The sequence below is a fragment of the Xylocopa sonorina genome, chromosome 2 (genome assembly GCF_050948175.1).
Source record: "Xylocopa sonorina isolate GNS202 chromosome 2, iyXylSono1_principal, whole genome shotgun sequence".
Classification (NCBI taxonomy): Eukaryota; Metazoa; Arthropoda; class Insecta; order Hymenoptera; family Apidae; genus Xylocopa; species Xylocopa sonorina.
The window spans coordinates 8,008,530-8,024,988 of record NC_135194.1 but is presented as its reverse complement, the minus strand read 5'-3'; the positions used below and the strand labels follow the sequence as shown (position 1 = coordinate 8,024,988).

The 16,459-nt window shown below is 42.9% G+C and overlaps 1 protein-coding gene across 1 annotated transcript in view; it reads left to right on the top strand.

Moving 5' to 3' along the window:
- LOC143433147 (uncharacterized) overlaps positions 1–9,333 on the top strand; it is a 393,923-nt gene extending 384,590 nt beyond the window's left edge. The window contains exons 10-13 of the mRNA XM_076910299.1: positions 3,584–3,786; positions 8,528–8,679; positions 8,842–8,914; positions 9,147–9,333. Of these exons, the coding sequence (XP_076766414.1) occupies positions 3,584–3,786; positions 8,528–8,679; positions 8,842–8,914; positions 9,147–9,168 (450 nt within the window). The 3' untranslated portion in view covers positions 9,169–9,333. The remainder of the gene's footprint in view (positions 1–3,583; positions 3,787–8,527; positions 8,680–8,841; positions 8,915–9,146) is intronic.
- The last annotated feature ends 7,126 nt before the right edge of the window (positions 9,334–16,459 follow it).

The following is a 16,459-nucleotide window of genomic DNA, read 5'->3' as shown; positions in this document are numbered from 1 at the left end:
CTGTTCTCGAGCGGGCGAGCGCATTTCCCGAGAAATCGAATCGCAGCCGCGGTGGAGAAAAATGGTTCCCGCGACGAGCAAAGGAACCCACTCTCGTCCGTGAGATGCAGCCGCTCGCACACGCGAAGGGATACCCCGTATCCTTAAAGAATTTAGTCCCCACGAGATAGATCTCCTCCCACGGTTGGATCCAGCGCATCTGCGACGAACATTCGACCCCTTATTCTCGTCCGGAACACGGCCCATGTATCATTCCCTGGTTAATAATTCTTGGAGATGTTCGCGGGACGATGATTCCTGCAGAGGAGCCGCGATGGGAGATCTCGAGGGCAGCTAGCGGAAGGTTGAATCGCGTTCTTCTTTTTGCTCGTTTTCGACGACGTTGTTCGAATTCTTCACGGGTTTCCTTCGTGAACTGAGAATAATATTCTTACTGGTAAACTACTAATTTCAGAGATGCGAGAGGAGACGTTGCATCTGCCCGCGGAGTAAAGTTCGTTGGTCGATGTTCGAATTTGCTTCATGTTTATGGAAAAGAATCGCAAGAGTCGCGAGCGAATATTTCGGATTGCATTTATTCCGGAATTCATCAGCATATATTCAGCACGATTTCTGCAATCAATCTGACGATTTTTCGCGTTTTAAGGTCGCGCCAGCCTGCATTCAACGAAGCAACGTATATCACGAATTTCAATAACGCGAAAATTTTTAAAGGATTCTTACACGCGCGATAAATTTGATTGGCATAAAACTCGTACCCGATCAAGTGGAGATCCCAGTATAGCAAATTGCACAATACGTAAATCTTGTTCAGGGCTGCGCGCCAACATTCGCTTCGCTCGTGGATGTTCCAGCGACACTAATATACACGCGATTGAAGTATCTTCGATGCCGTTTTTCTCGAGAACGAAGCATCGATCGTTCGTTGAAAGAAATTGCATCTCTCTATATATTTCTTCTACGTCTCGAAGTATCTAATTTGCAGATATTTCTCGCGAAGAATCACGTTGAATAGCAGCGAACTAAAGCGCAGGATTTACTTCTATCGCGTCCTGCGCGAACTTCAAATAGTAAGCGCGTTCCTCGCAGAGATGGACGAATTTTTCGCGTTCCGTTCATTCGCTGAACGCTTCCCATCGACGTGGAAATTCTTGGCGATGCCAAGAAGAAAGAATCTCGCGAGCAAAAGGCGAGAGGGCGATGAGGAGGGATTTCTGTTCGATACGCGCGAAATCGACGCAACGTTGCTTAATTGGTCGGCCGGAAAAGTCCCGGGCTAAACGAAATTCAGTTTAATTAATGCGAATTAACACGGCCAGCCGGCACACAACGACGGGGAACGGTGAAATAGTTTCCGGTAAATTAATTCGGGCCAGCGCCGGGTACGCGCCCGCCGCGCGTTTCCCGGCGAGCCTCGCTTTTAACGCGCGAGCCGACGTCAATTAGGTACCGTGATCTGGTTACGGCTGATTTTAGATTTGATTAACAGATTCTGTAACGTTTCGCGTTTTTCACGCGTCAGCACGCCACTCGTAAATGTTTGGCCACGATTTCACGCCTTCGTCGCCGTCCGTAAAAACGTCCCAGCACTCCGCCAAGTGGCGTGCGAGGATGCGATGCATTTCGAAGAGACGAACGAGAGGCGACGCGTTTATTAGAATTTCGTTTCGAGAATAGAACTTGAATGAAGGGTGATGTTCGCGTGATCTTCGAATAATGTAACAGCGTGTAGGCATTTAGAGACTGGTTTATGGCATTATCGGCTCGTCTTGAGTGGGTGACACAGACAGGACCCAAGTGCGCGTGGGAAACGGCCCACACGGAAGTGGGAAAAACTTCCTCAAGAGGACACATTCGTCCTTAACCGTGTCCTTTTGAGTAGCATACAGTTGGCAGTGAAGGCGATATAACATTGGAAAGGAAAAGAGCAATAAAGACTTTGAAATCGAACGTCTTCTTAAATCACCTCCTACAGATGATTGCGAAATCATCCCCAAGGAAGTATATTGATTCAATAATTTTCTTGAGAAAATACAACGAAACAATTTGCTGCTCGAACGATAAATTGTACTATAGAACGTAGTTTTAAATGATTGCAATGACATTAAACTGGATGGTTTCAGCGTAAGGGGGACGATACACATTTCCGCCCTACTAAATTCCAACGATATCAATTTGCGAAAATGCGCATCGATACGGGTGTTCTTTTTAATTTGGGAATGATAGAATTTCAGCGCGTGTTTGACATGCACACTTTCGAAAGTTTATTCCAGCGTAAAATTAATTATCTTCGTTTACACGTTTTGCGCTCGATAGTAATGCGTCGGTTTAATTCGCTCGCTTTAAATGGAAATCCAATTGATTGTTTTTATACCCGCCCTCTTCTGTTACGTTGCGTGCGCCGTCGTCTTCTTCTAGTTTCATTATTACCCTGCAATGTGTTCGCGTGATGCATTCGAAATATCACTGCTCAAGAAATTATTCATTACATCGTGATCGATCGATCCTTTATCATTCATTACAAATATACTGCGTCAGTGCAACATTTACATTATACATGTTTAATTAAAATTCGTGCTTACATTTAATTATATCGCTATATGTCAATCATGTTATAATATACTGTTCATCGATCGATGAATAATACGCGTGATATTAAAATAGCGCAACGATGTCCATGAAAGAGAAAACGGAGTCTAAATGGCGTTATTATTCGCGTTAAGATCGTAATGGGCACAGATTGAAATGAAAGAACTGGAAGAGAACCAAAGCGAGGTTAAAGACGAGTTCGAAAGAGGAGGAACCAGTTCGAGGAGGCTACGAAAGAGTGGAGATACCCGAAAATTATAGAAGAAGGCACAAAGGGCCGAAAAACGGTGGCAGACGACGACGGAACGAACGAGAGAAGAGTAGGTCAAACGCATGCGGCGATGAATAGAAAACGAACGGGTGGCGAGGCGAGTGGGTTCGAAAAATCAAAGGGATAAGGAGGAGAAGAAAGAAAGGGAGCGGGGTCGGAAAGCAGAGGTAACTATCTGACCGTGCAAACGGCGGATAGAATTCAATGTGTATAGGGTAGACACGAGAGAAAGGGGTATCGGGTTAAAGGCAATGGGATCAGGTCGATTGCATTGTATCCAGACGGCCGAGTCAGATGCACTTATTGTCTGTCGTGAACACGTTCCTGTTTCGAGCTTTCCACCTACGCGTGTGTACACGCGACGTTCTATAGGTGTGTACGTGGAAAAACGGGCGATCGGAAAATAAACGTAAATACCCGGCATCGAGCGGAGCGCGGGCGAAAATGTAGCTGACTTTTCGACCTGATTTTTCTAATTCGTCGCTGACGTATTTACGCATGCGTGCGCGTTGAAAACTGCGAATACTCTGCGTGAAAATATTGGAAGCTCCGCTAAATCTCGCGAAGCATTTACTTAATTAAATCGGGAATATCAAGGAGCAAGCAAGTTACGTAGAAGGTTTTCACGGTCCGAGATTTACCGATGCATGCAGAAACTCCGGCCCAACAACTTAACAAGCAACGTTTCCGCTGACAGACACGCGAAATTATTTTCTGTTACAGTGGTCAAAGGTGCAGCTGGCGAAATTCTCGATCCTGGAGCACCAAATGGATCCGAGCAGCAACTTTAGCAGCTATCGCAGCACCTTGAAAGCGGCTATGTGGCGCAGCGTGGGCGCCACGGACGAACGACAGAGGATCGTCGTGCCCTTCTTCAGCTTGCTGGTCAAGGATCTCTATTTCCTGAACGAGGGATGCAGCAACAAGTGAGTAAAAACCATCCGCTCTTACTCCGCTGGCATTAATCATTTAAAAGCACTCGCGGCGATTTTTTTGCCAAATGAAAATTTCAAATCTCCCCTTCTAATATTCATCACTTAAATAATTATGTTTTTGTCTCGGAACACAGTCGACGAGCTCCTTTGGCTCGTGTCTCTTTTCTCGCTGCCATCTCTTTAAATATTCCACGAACAAAAAGAAACTACCTTTGAATTATTTCGAATTGAATATGCTTCTATCTGTTGGACGCATTTAAATTGTGGATAGGAGGAGCGACGTTTTAACAGGAATTATGAAATGTGCGTGAAGATAATTAAACGAAAATGGCGGTATTTTTAACGCTTTGATTGAACCAACCATTTCAGAATTTCGCATTTCTGCGCGAACGCTCAACGATGAATACGTTACTTGGCCACGGACGAATATTTATAAACTAATTTAAATTGGCGGGAAGCAGAGGCGCGAAATGCTTAGCCTCGCGTTGAAACGCGATCGACGATTTCCTATCGAGGCCAACGCGAACTTTTTTTTTTCGCCAAGTTGTTGCTCGAACCTCCGATAATTCTGTTTCCGCGGAGGTGTACATCGACGGAAAGCTCGTTTTCTTCGAGAAGTGCTCCTCTGCCTTCCGCTCCTTTTTGTCGAACGTATTTATCACAGCGACGAATGTGCCCGTGCCGTTTCTTTCGCCTTCCTGAGCGCGAAAAACGTCCCCGCCGTCTTCTCCCTTCCGCGACGCAACCCCGTCTAAAGCTGTACGTGTAAACTTATTAAACTTGTAATAGCAAAAGTTGTTTCCGCGCAGCTTGACTGGAAGTTGTTGAAAAGAAGGCAAGTAGAGAAAAGGGAGAGAAAACAGCCGCGGAAAGAGAGAGAGGGGCGAAATCCTTTTCTATTAAAACAGCATGAAAATTTTCTTGTTAGCTTAAAAAGCGGACAACTAACGCGTTTTTATCTTCGAATTTATAATTTTATATACATTTTTTGTCGAATCACTACGTAAGGGAAGTTAATATTAACGTAAAGTACATAGATTCTAGAAATTCTTCCAATGTCTGCTAAGTCATTGACTGATACTACTTGCACGTTTTAGATCACAGGTTGTACTAGTCCAGCTACTAAAATTCGTTATACTTTTTATTTCATTGGTAAATTGGTGCACTCGTTAAGAGTTAATTGAACCAATTTTGAAGAAAATTCCTAACTTTCCTTAAAAATTCTAAACATAAATTTCTACCATATTGAAAATCTAAAACTTACATTTCTTTTCTCCTGCATAGATAAAGAGCATAATGTAGATAAATAGATTATTATGATATTACTGTCCTACATAAAATTAAATAATTTGTGAATACCATAATATTAAGGTCCGTTTACTTCAGACTAAAGAGAATCGTAATCTAACGTTACAAGCTGAACAAAAAAAGGTACAAAGAAAGCTTGCGACAGTAAATACATAATCAGTATACTAATATCCTCGACACGGTTACTTTCGCACGGTCCATTGAAACATCTTACGGTGCGCTAATAAATCGCGTTCCGTGGGATACATTTTACACAAAGGGTCATCGGGCCAGAACGCTTTTCATTCGAGGAACTCATCACGCATACGAACGAAATGAAACTGCGCCGCTCAGAAAAGGTTCTGGCGAAGCCGCGAGAAGTTTCATTAGAAAAAAAATTTCCTGCTCAGAGTGGTTCCTCTACTTGAGGCGGTATTTTCTGGATAACAGCGGTGCATAATACACCCACGTACATGCGGACACGTCTATGGATGCACCAGACGGGGTAACGGTGGTGCATTAAACTCATAACGGCGTATATTATCAACGAAATGACGGACGCACGGAAGAAGGGTCCATGGAATATGCGAAGTCGAGCGGACAGCCAACGTCTGAACAGTGGCGGAACGTTTCACTGCATCTCACGATCAGATCGACGCATGGTCGAATATAGCGAATACTTAAAGGGTTCCAGTGAAAATCTTTTTGGAAAACCTACGTGGATGAGGTAGAATGATGCTCGTTCTGAATAAAGGAACAAAATAATTTATTTTGATAAATAATAAATAACAAATTTTATACTCGCTCAAGGTATCGACGCTATGCTGTTCGAAACATAACTACTAACTAACTAACTGCTGAGGGCTCCTTTCCCTCACATTATATCTGTTTTCGCCCCCTCATTTCGATGTCGAAAAGGAGGGGGTACGTTCGCAGAAAACGTCCTTAACCCTCGAAGACGAAGAGAAAGTTTGGAATCAAACATATGTTTAATGTCTTCAGTCTCTTCGCTTCGAGGGTCAAGTATTCTCTTCCGTCCTGCGCCATAGGGTGCAAAGGCGACTATGGTGGTCGCCACATCTTCATGGAATCTGCGAATACGTTGTACCAGCATCCAACCAGATCAAGAAACCAGTATGGCAAATCAGCAACAAAAACGTAATCCTACAATAAAAAGAAAACAAAAGCTTGCAGTTGTATGTAAGATGGAAAAGAAGATAATTCTAAAAACTCGAATAGTATCACACGAAATTGAATCCCATCAATATTCTGGAACAAAAATACCAACAATATGTTGGACAGTTTTAATAATGAAAAGGGGGGAGTACGTCTCTGACAATTATCCCTCCTCGTCGTTCGTGGACCGAATCCGTAATGGAATTTCGATCCGGCCAATCGAGGGAGGAAAAGGAGCAGGTGGAGGCATCGCGTGGAAAGATAGGTTTCTCGAGGCTACGTCGAGATGGATATTGACCGATCGAGGCATCCGCCGGGTGAAGACGAATGGCTGCGCATATGTAAATGTCTGTTACGTGAACGTAACGCGAGCATCGCGCGGCCGGAACCGAGCATCGCAGCCACGCGATTTCGCACGCCTCCGAACCAGGATAAATTGCCCAACTTCGACTCGTAATTTCCAGGACGCTTTTCGCGCGCCGCCGTGTACGTGTCCTCGCGCGCCCATCCGCAATGTTGTTTCGTTTTCTCGATTGTCACGAAGGAAGTCTTGGCTCTGGCGGAAACCTGAACCGCGAAGCAATCGCTTCTTTTGTCTTGCGACGAAGATTCATGACTCATTTTCGTCGACAATGCGATTTACTGAGCATTGTTGGAGGTTGGACGATGTATATTGAAGAGAAAAAAGGATGAGGTTTTTGGACAAAATGCAAATGTAATTATAAGTGTTTGTATGTGAAATCGGTTATTGTATCGATGGTTACGTTTAACACTGTATGTTATACTGATATTGAAACACCATTTTTTTTTTGTACGATTCATCTGAAGCGCGATCGTTTCTTCTAGTTTTCTCTCTCTCTCTCTTTTTCTTTCCCCTTGAGAAAGATCTTAACAAGTTCCAAGATTATTTGCACTTAAAATTACATTGCCTTCGGAAAGCATATAAAACTTGAAAAGACTAATCTGAAACTTTCTGCGACCTCCTCGCGAACTGACCGCTTTGAACTCACTTCCTGAAATTACAAAATGAAGAAGCGCGGAAAGCCAGCAGACTGCATCAACTTTCCTTTTGCCAGATAAAATATTCACTCTCGATATTAACCGCGTACAATAAGAGCACGTGGATCAGAGGAGGGTGTACGCACGCAAAGTTGCTTTTACCCGATAATAGAGCACCGAACGCAATTTCGTCCCACTCAATTTCCATATTCGTCCAGTTCGTTGCATAGACTAATTTCTTTCGTCGCAGCCCACCTGTAGCTGAACGCTCAATGATATAAAATAAACTTGTTTTATTAGATATATTAAATACTGCAAAGCGCCGTAACGCAATGAAACGCGAACGTGCACTAAAGTATAAAGAGCAACGCAGATGGTCAATAAATAGGCAGCTTGAATAGCTCGAAAACTTTCCGAACGGTTGGTTTCGAATTTTATTAATCGCAAATCTGCGCAGTGAATTGACGACGATACTGATCGTGTTTGCAATTAAACGGAACGACGTAGCGAAGCCAATCATTAACTAAACATATCAACGCGCATCTCGCGTAGACTGACGCGGTCAGAATCGTCTGAAATGAATTCAACAAAATTGCAAGTGATCGTTATTTGAAAGTGTTGACATTTTGTAAACACTGGCTAACGTGTACGTTAAGGGATGTAACGTTGTTGCTATCGATCCACATTGCTCTAACGAGAGCGTTTTTAACTGGATGTTGGAACTGACGAAGTGTTTCGCCTTGATTTTGATGCAGCTTTCAAGGTTTAAGAATTAGATGGGAATTAAAAAGCGATTTGCTTTCCTTTAATTTTGAAAATTCTAATTTTAAAGATGAAGCGAGTAAACTAATGGAAATAATCGATTTACTATTGTTAAGTTGCTATAAGTTTTGAAATAATCTAGTAATAGTATTTTAGAAATATGTAATACAATTTAGAGTGCGGAATTTGTATTCCCAATGAGAGATTTCCTTAATTTAAAAAAATGTTTTCAAAGTACATATTTGCACCTTCAGTTTGCAAAGACGGATTCAAATATTTATTCAAAACAATGGAACTTCCGGCCACTGGTATTATTCATGAAGATAGCATCATGTGAATAAAATTTCGAAGGATAATTTTATTGTTCCACTTCAATATTTGCGATTTGAAGGAGCGAGAATTCTTTTAAACATCTCAGGAAAAATCTGGAAAGATGAATTCGTAATTTGGGTGCTATTTACGAATTTCTTGGGACAGATATGTATCTTTTTCTGCGATTTCGTTGCAGATTACCAAACGGACACATCAATTTCGAAAAATTCTGGCAGTTGGCTAAGCAGGTGACGGAATTCATTGCTTGGAAACAGGTCGCTTGCCCCTTTGAGAAAAATCCGCGTGTCATTGCTTTTCTTCAGGCGAGCCCGGTGCTGACTGAAAACGGTAAACACTTGCTGGCATTAATTACAAGCATTACTTGCTCCTTTTCATAGATCAATTAAGATCGCAGATTAAATTTCAATTATTTGTCGGTGAAGTAGATTTCAACCTCGATGCGTTCTCAGATGTTTAACAAAGATAATGTTTTCTCTTGTTGTGACGCAGCCCTAGCTTTGGCATCCTTCGAGTGCGAGCCACCAGACAACAATCCAGAGAAAGAACGTTACAAAGCATTGAAGTAAGTAAACGCAACTAAATGACATCTAAAATCTGTTACGTCCAAGATAAATTTATTCAAATTGTCATCTTTCTCTCGTAACTTCCTTCGAACTTTCAACAACAAAGATAGAACCATTTCATTATTGCTGCTAAGAAAAATCATCTGTTCGAGTCAGCCAGAATTCCTTCCCAGCGTACATTTGTCAATTGTTTTAAATCATATCCCCCTTTCCTTAACGTGCTGTCGGCAGGTCTGAATTGAACGCTCAGTGAAAAAGAGCAACCGTACACCGCGTCGAATGGGAGCGATATTGAGCCAGACGCACTCTTCCGAATTTCGTTCTAAACATTAATTATCCACGAATCACTTCTGCGAAAAGTCTAAAGTCTAAAGTCAAGAAGGGTCAACGGTCGAGGGAGCGAGGTGAGAGAAGGGCGAACATCTGCGGATCGTGAACAAGGCGAGATGTGTAGCGAAAGGAAGGAAGGAAGGAGGGAAGGAGGGAAAATTCCGGAAAAAATGGAGCGATTTGTGCTCGCGATCAAGAAAAAACGAGAGAAGGCAGAAAAGGATTCATCGTAGTGATCTCGCATCGTTTAAGGACATCGTTTAGGCATAGCAGGAAGATCGGTGCAGTCGTCCTGACGCTTTCCACGGAAGCGTAACACTTTCTTTCCTCGAAACTTTATTCCTCCACCCTGTATCCACGCCGTTGAAATGCAATTCGCAACGACGCAATCCACTCGCATTAATTGCACAGAGCAGCACGTAACACGCTACGTGCGATCGTTTCGATCGCGTTCCACTTGCAGCGTTGCACGTTTGGACGCGACGGGGGTGAGACGATCCAGCGTTCAACCCTCTCCAAGCATTTCTTACACGCGTCTGCGGGACTTGAGAAGATCGCGAATCACAAATCAATCGGACGTACACTCGCAACCGCTACCGTTCGACGGTAGCGAGCCACCGTGAAATCCATCCACGATCACCAGATCTTTTCTCTACGGTCAATTAGTTAATATTTAACTAAAATTATTTGCACTGCTGCGTTGTGCATTTTTTACACGTTCAAACGATATCGTTGATTTCTATTCATGTGCCACTTTTCAAGCTTCCTTTGTATACGAAAGTAGAACCGCGACCATTCTCTGTTACAAATCCTCTGACAGCGTGACAAACGATTGGAGACTCTTTCCCCCTCGATGGAGAGAGACAATCGCGAGACGTTCGAAGTTCGCGCGGAGAAAACGGCGACCGATTGCACCGGTCGAGTATCATCGTCTACGGGACGAGCCTCGAGATCCCGCGCGAGGCTGGAAGCTCGAGTCGATCCGTTGGAACGAGCACGAAGAAAAAAAAAAAGAAAGGATTCACTGAACAGTATCGCGTAGCAGTAAGTATAGTTCCTAAGCCCGAGGCCGGGCGGACAAGCGTGACCTCGGTCGCGGAACGAGCACCCAACAGTCGAGGCTCGCGCTCGCAGCGCTCGAGGGGATGCTTTCACCGCCTGGCCGACCATTTTGTACATAGTCCTTTTGATATACGCTAACGAAACTCCTAGGTGTGAACAGAGAATAATGGAAAAATGATAAAAAAGAATAAATAGGTTCGTTCCTGTAGAGTAAGCTCGAACGTTGTTGTTTTAAGGTTCTAGGTTACACGTAGTGACGGACGACGGTCGTCGCGCAAGTACTTAACGAACGTGAATGAGATTGAAAAAAGAGGACAGAGGTAAGGGAGGGAGATAGGGGGGTGGTGTGAGGGATGGAGATAGGGGTGAAACGTTTGACGCGAGAAGAAAGGGAGGGCACGACTCGCTAGGCAACGCGCCACGGTGCTCCGCCGTTAGCAGCTTTTCAGAAAGCATTTCCATTGTCCCGACGGTGACGGTGTCGTTTGGGTTTTTTCGAGGGTTCACATGGCGGTGCGCGCGCGAGATTAAAACTTTTTTCCATGGGAAAACGGTTACGCGCGGGTAAATCGTTCCCGTTCCCCGACGGCCAGTTTGATTCGCAGCCCGTTGTCGCTGGGAAATGCGTTCGTGAAATTTAGCCGCCGGCTTGTATTAAAAACCGACGCTGGTTTCAGCTTGGCAGTTGAACTCGATGTCGTCGATCGAAATTCCTGGATGAACGACAAGGCGAGACACTTCAAAGTAGACTTGAGTTTTTTCTAAGCGTGCGTTCGATAGACACTGGGGTGCATCGTTCACGATGCGATCGAACAGAGGGCAGATCTCCAACGCGTTCGTCACCGTTGAAACGCGGCTTCGAGCTTTTCCTCGGCGACGATCTCGACGATTTCTTTTCCAGACGGGGCAAAATGAAACCAGTGAAAGAGGTCACAAGATCCGTCGGGGTAACAGGTCGTGGCGATGATTTCGTTTCGTTTAATTCTATGATATGGACTCGCGATAGACAGAACGAAGCGCAGAGGTGAGGGGATGGACGAAGACGAGGCGAGAGGGGAAGGATTTTGAGGATAAAAATGGGGACCAAGAGTTCGTTTATTCCGAGACACGTGAAGGGAACCGAGAGATCGCGATCTACTCGCCATACGGAGGGAGGAAACGCAAACGCGGACTGTGCGAACCTTCCGCTCGCTAATTCGCAAATTCGCGTACTGAGAGAAACACCATTTGCAGTCATTAGACGTTTAAGTATCAGCGTACAATTACGAGCGATCGCGAGACACGTACAACGTATCGAATACTTGTATTTTTAATATTCGCAGGATGCGCGGAGACGCGAGAAGCTGTTTTTTGCGTAATTAGAAACTACGCAAACGCGCTGTTGACAAACGAAAAATGTATTATACATTGTTTTATTTTAATTTAATTATTTATATACGAGCGTATGTTCTTGTATGTTTTTCCAGCACTCTGCACCGCGAGTTCTTTGATGCAAGTTGAGCTTGTGTTCAAGATAGTGTAGCAGATTGGTCGAGTTTTAATGTATTCGATAAATGTGTACAAACTTTCTTTTTATTATTAATTAACCGCGTTAGTTTCTTTATTTCGTTGTATTTTAATTGTCGAATGTATCGATTTAAAGGCTATTTAAACCGCACGCGAATCAAAGGCAATTCTCTTCTTGCCTACAATTTTTAGCTTGTAGTTTGGTGCATCATTTCTTCTACTGTTCCTATCTTATTTATACGATCGTATTATATTCAGTATACAATGTTTTAATATCGCAGAATATTTTTCTACACACTTCTCTATCGCACGGCTAACGCGTAAAGGCGTTCATTTCGTTTATTTATACGAAAGTGTATTCTTCTTTTAAACGGCCTGTTTTGTGTCGCGTAAATAGTTTAGTTTCCCCCGTATTTCGCTCGCGTAGTTCTCTCAGTACGAGAAAGAGAAAAGTGTATCATATATGCAACAGAGTAGCGTCGTATGCACACACGAGGACGAACCAGAGTCTACGCGAAGATATCGCGCAACAAAGAAAGTATAATTCATCGATCGAGCCGCCAAAAATCGGTGGCCCGTTTGCACGCCAGACTCCTTTCTTTCGAGACATCTTCGATAAAAATCGACAACTGACACACAGCTTCGGGTGTTCGAACAGTATTAAAACGTTACCTCTACTGTAAGCTTTATTGAAATTCGGATAATTTAATTTTTTATACAAAATTATTGTACGTACCGTGGACGGAAGTATCGAAAAGTAAAGAGAGTAGCTAATTTGGAGCTTCCAAGGAGCTAATTTAATCGTACCGTTAATTATCCTTCGTCGAACTGTTAATGTGGAATCTTGGTATTTTGCAATTTAGAGAAATTGAGCTTTATTTAATATTGAGTGTAACTCAAGGCGACCTATCAATTTACATGTCTTGCAGCCAACTCTCTCCCAGTCCAATTTACATCTGAACCCAATCTAGATGTAATTTTCTGGCTAACTTATAGCTAATCCAACGTAATCGTTGGACTTAATTGAAATGCAGCTTAGATGACCCATCTATCCCCTACCAAATTCTAACTTGGTGCATTTCTTGATCTCGCTCAGATTAATTAGAAATACGTTCCACAGTGATTACAATTTACAGTCCGCGTACATTTTCCACGCGTGTTTCAGTTATCTGAAATCAGAAACAAATTCTTTCCTAAATTAAACAGTCTAAAAAGAATATTACATAAAGTAATAATTATTCAAAAACGTGTACGCTAATTAATTACTTCCGTCGCAACGCGCACGTTATTATTGTTATTTAGTTATTAGAACGTCACACTTCATCGTAAGCCATACTTTACGAATCGTTACGTATCCATCTAAATATCGTATATCATCCCCCTTACATCAGAACCATAAATGTGCAAATTCACTTTCCAAATAGGAGAGTGCCTCCATTTTTCACCCTTCACTTTACGATGCAATCATAAAACGATATTTCATAGTTAAACCTAAACCAGAAGCGAACACCAATATTTTTTAGAAATTTCTATTCCACGAATTACCACGATTACATCTAATTGCAATCAATGATGAATTTTGTAAAATGTATACCTATCCAGTCACCGTTTTATGGTATTGGTACAAGGAGGACGATATCGCTTTGTACGAAACTTCGTTAGAAACACTTCACACACCTGTAAATACCCATCTCGGTATCTCATCTCTTCCTGCATCGATTTTATAAAAAAAACAGCATACGACGCGAACCAGATGGTCGCTCAAAAAAAAAAAAACGAGAAAAAAAAGGAGGCCAAGAAAGGAGTCCGGCGACACGGCCGCCCCGAGAACGTTCTCACGTTAGAGTTGTAACGAACAGTCGACAATTAACCACATGCACGTTTATCATAAACCATACACGATTAACCGTACGGACTTATTCGTAAGGGCTAAATAGTTAAACGAGTATTAATCGCGTAAGCGCCGTCGCGTTTGTCAATATTCCAAGAGGAATGTCTCTATCGCACCGCACACAAAACGGACACACACGTACACACACGTGCACAGGAGGTAACACACACACACACACGTAAGCATCGAAACGGATCACCATCTTGTCAGGTCCAGTGTCCGACGAGGCGTCTCGTTCCCGCGAACGAAACCGCGCGCGCTCTCCTGCAAACTCAAAAGTACTTCCCTCTCCTGTACCACACGGGAAGATCACTTTTGCACGCGCCCAGGGTGAGAAACAGACGGGACCCTCGCGAAGGCAGCCGATTCGACAATTCATTCGCAGCCCCCTCGACAGACTACGCGAGCTGGACGCAGGCTAGCCTCGTTGCGATATTTTCTACCGATCGCTTTTTTTCTAACGATTTTTCTAGCACCGAAAACAAGAAAGACGGCGTCCCTGGGACGACCGTACGAGCGACTCTTCGACGACCAGCACGAAAGTCTGTCGAGGGTGCAGCGATAATCGTTCTTCGTGCGAACATGAAACGAAAGAAGAACAGAACGATGACGAAACGGCAACGCCACGCACGAGAGCGTCTCTCTGCCCGGTGAGGACATTGTACTACGTAACGAACACCCTGATAGTTGCGATTCTGTACATAAGAGGAACAAAAAGTCGTGTATATATATATAATTATATGACACATAAACATATGCGTATATCTATGCGTTATCTAGGGTGTAAGGTTGGATAGGCCGTAATATCGAATTTAAATGGAGGAGCAACGGCGGCGGAGAAGGCGAGGGGACGAAGCTGAAACCGCCCCGTCCCGACGTTTGGGGTCTTCTCGTACGCCGTCGCTTGTCGACGAGGAGGCGAGGCCTGTCGACTACGTTAATCGCCGATCGATCGACCCGAGATCGCCTAACGATACCTTCTAGTACACAAGAACTACTTTCATCCTTAAACGATTGATTGACTGATTGATTGATTGATTGATTGATTGATTGATTAGGAGAGAATACGTGAACACACTTGCTTACTGTCTAGTCACTAGATCGTTAGTCGGAGGTCCGTGTTCGCGTCGCGATTCGAAGACAACGGGCCGCCTGTATCGGTGGTTCTTCAAGTCCGGGTTTCAGATTTTCGCCTCGATGCAATCGATGATTATTTATTTCGGTTTTAATTAGACAGAGGATTATTAGTCGCGTATATATTTTTGTATCGAAGTTTTGTTCCCGTCGAGGAACTTATTTATTCGGATTGAGAGGTATCACTTAGAGAAACGGCAGGGCCGAGTTTTTATTCGATTCTTTGGTTTTTTATTGTCGTATTCGTTTTGTTCTACTTTTTAGTTTTATCGTTACGCGTAAGAATACGCGTAAGCTGTAGATAAAGTCAGGACGTGGTTTATTGCGATTTCGGGATGTTGATTAATTTATTGGTTAAGTCGATCGAGTCGTTGCAAATAATTCGATGTGCATTGCATTTGCAGTTTATGAGACGTACGTGTGTACGTGCAAACGTAAGACACGAACGTACTACTCTGATCACTTTAATTTGATGAATCATAACAGGAAGAACACGGTGTAATACAGTGAATTATTATTTGTATACAGATACAATCTTTTATACCGTTTTTATATGATACTTTTAAAATTAGTGCGGTAAATTTATACATTATTAAGTATTATCGATTAACCAAATATATCAATTTGTACTGTTGTAGTGTTTCTATATATCTTAAATTGGATCGAAATGTTCGTCGAATTAATTAAACGAGCGATACACACACGTAAACGAATGCATCGACATGAAAGTATACAAAAATATGGCGGCATGTTTTTCCATCGAGCCGGAACACGGACCGCGTTATGCCTAAATTAAGAATATTCGAGTTAGAGTTAACGTTAAGTTTCGTCCTAAGGCTATTTTTGTTCGACATTCCCTTAATTATAAGGCGTTTATATAATTGTACGATAAAGAGGTTTGCGTGTAGGTCAGCGTGTTTTTCATTCGCCGATATCGCTTGCGTGTAATTCCGTTTATTCTACGTTTCTCTTCGATTCCATCCAGAACGACCACTCGACGATCGGCTGTTTCCGTTTCCAGACGAGGATGACGAACATCGAAAGGGAAACGATTTCCTCCAGTATAAAGTAAAAGAAAACTGGAGAACAGGAGCAAAGTCGATCGTCACGGTTTTTTATCGACCGAATTTAACCGCTGCGCTGCTACTCATTATTTTTTTTTTTTTTTTTCTTTTCTTACATTCGTCACGGAAACGAGAAAGTTCGTGTAACTAGCTGAACAATCGACAGCCCGATTTTCCTCTTTCTACCAGTAACGGATCTGTAACTGAAAGTTTTTAAACTAAGGAACATATTTGTCAATATATATATAGAGTATCAAATTTACGGGACTGTTAATCGAAAAGTGATTAAGTCTGCGGTGTATAGAACAAAATGTAGACTATAATGCGAGGACCTGTCTTCGTTTTCGTTCGCAGTTAAATGCGTTATCAGTTTTTCACCACGATGTGTTTTCACTTAGAGCATTATGCGGGAAATCCGAGCGAGTTAAAAGCATTCTATTTCCATGTCGTTTTCAGATATTTATATAGGAGGACCTAGCGTTTTCCAGACTTTGTTAGTACGTTCGATTTTGTTCGTTACTGTAGCAAAAGGTAACGAAAATGACAATTCAAAGGGA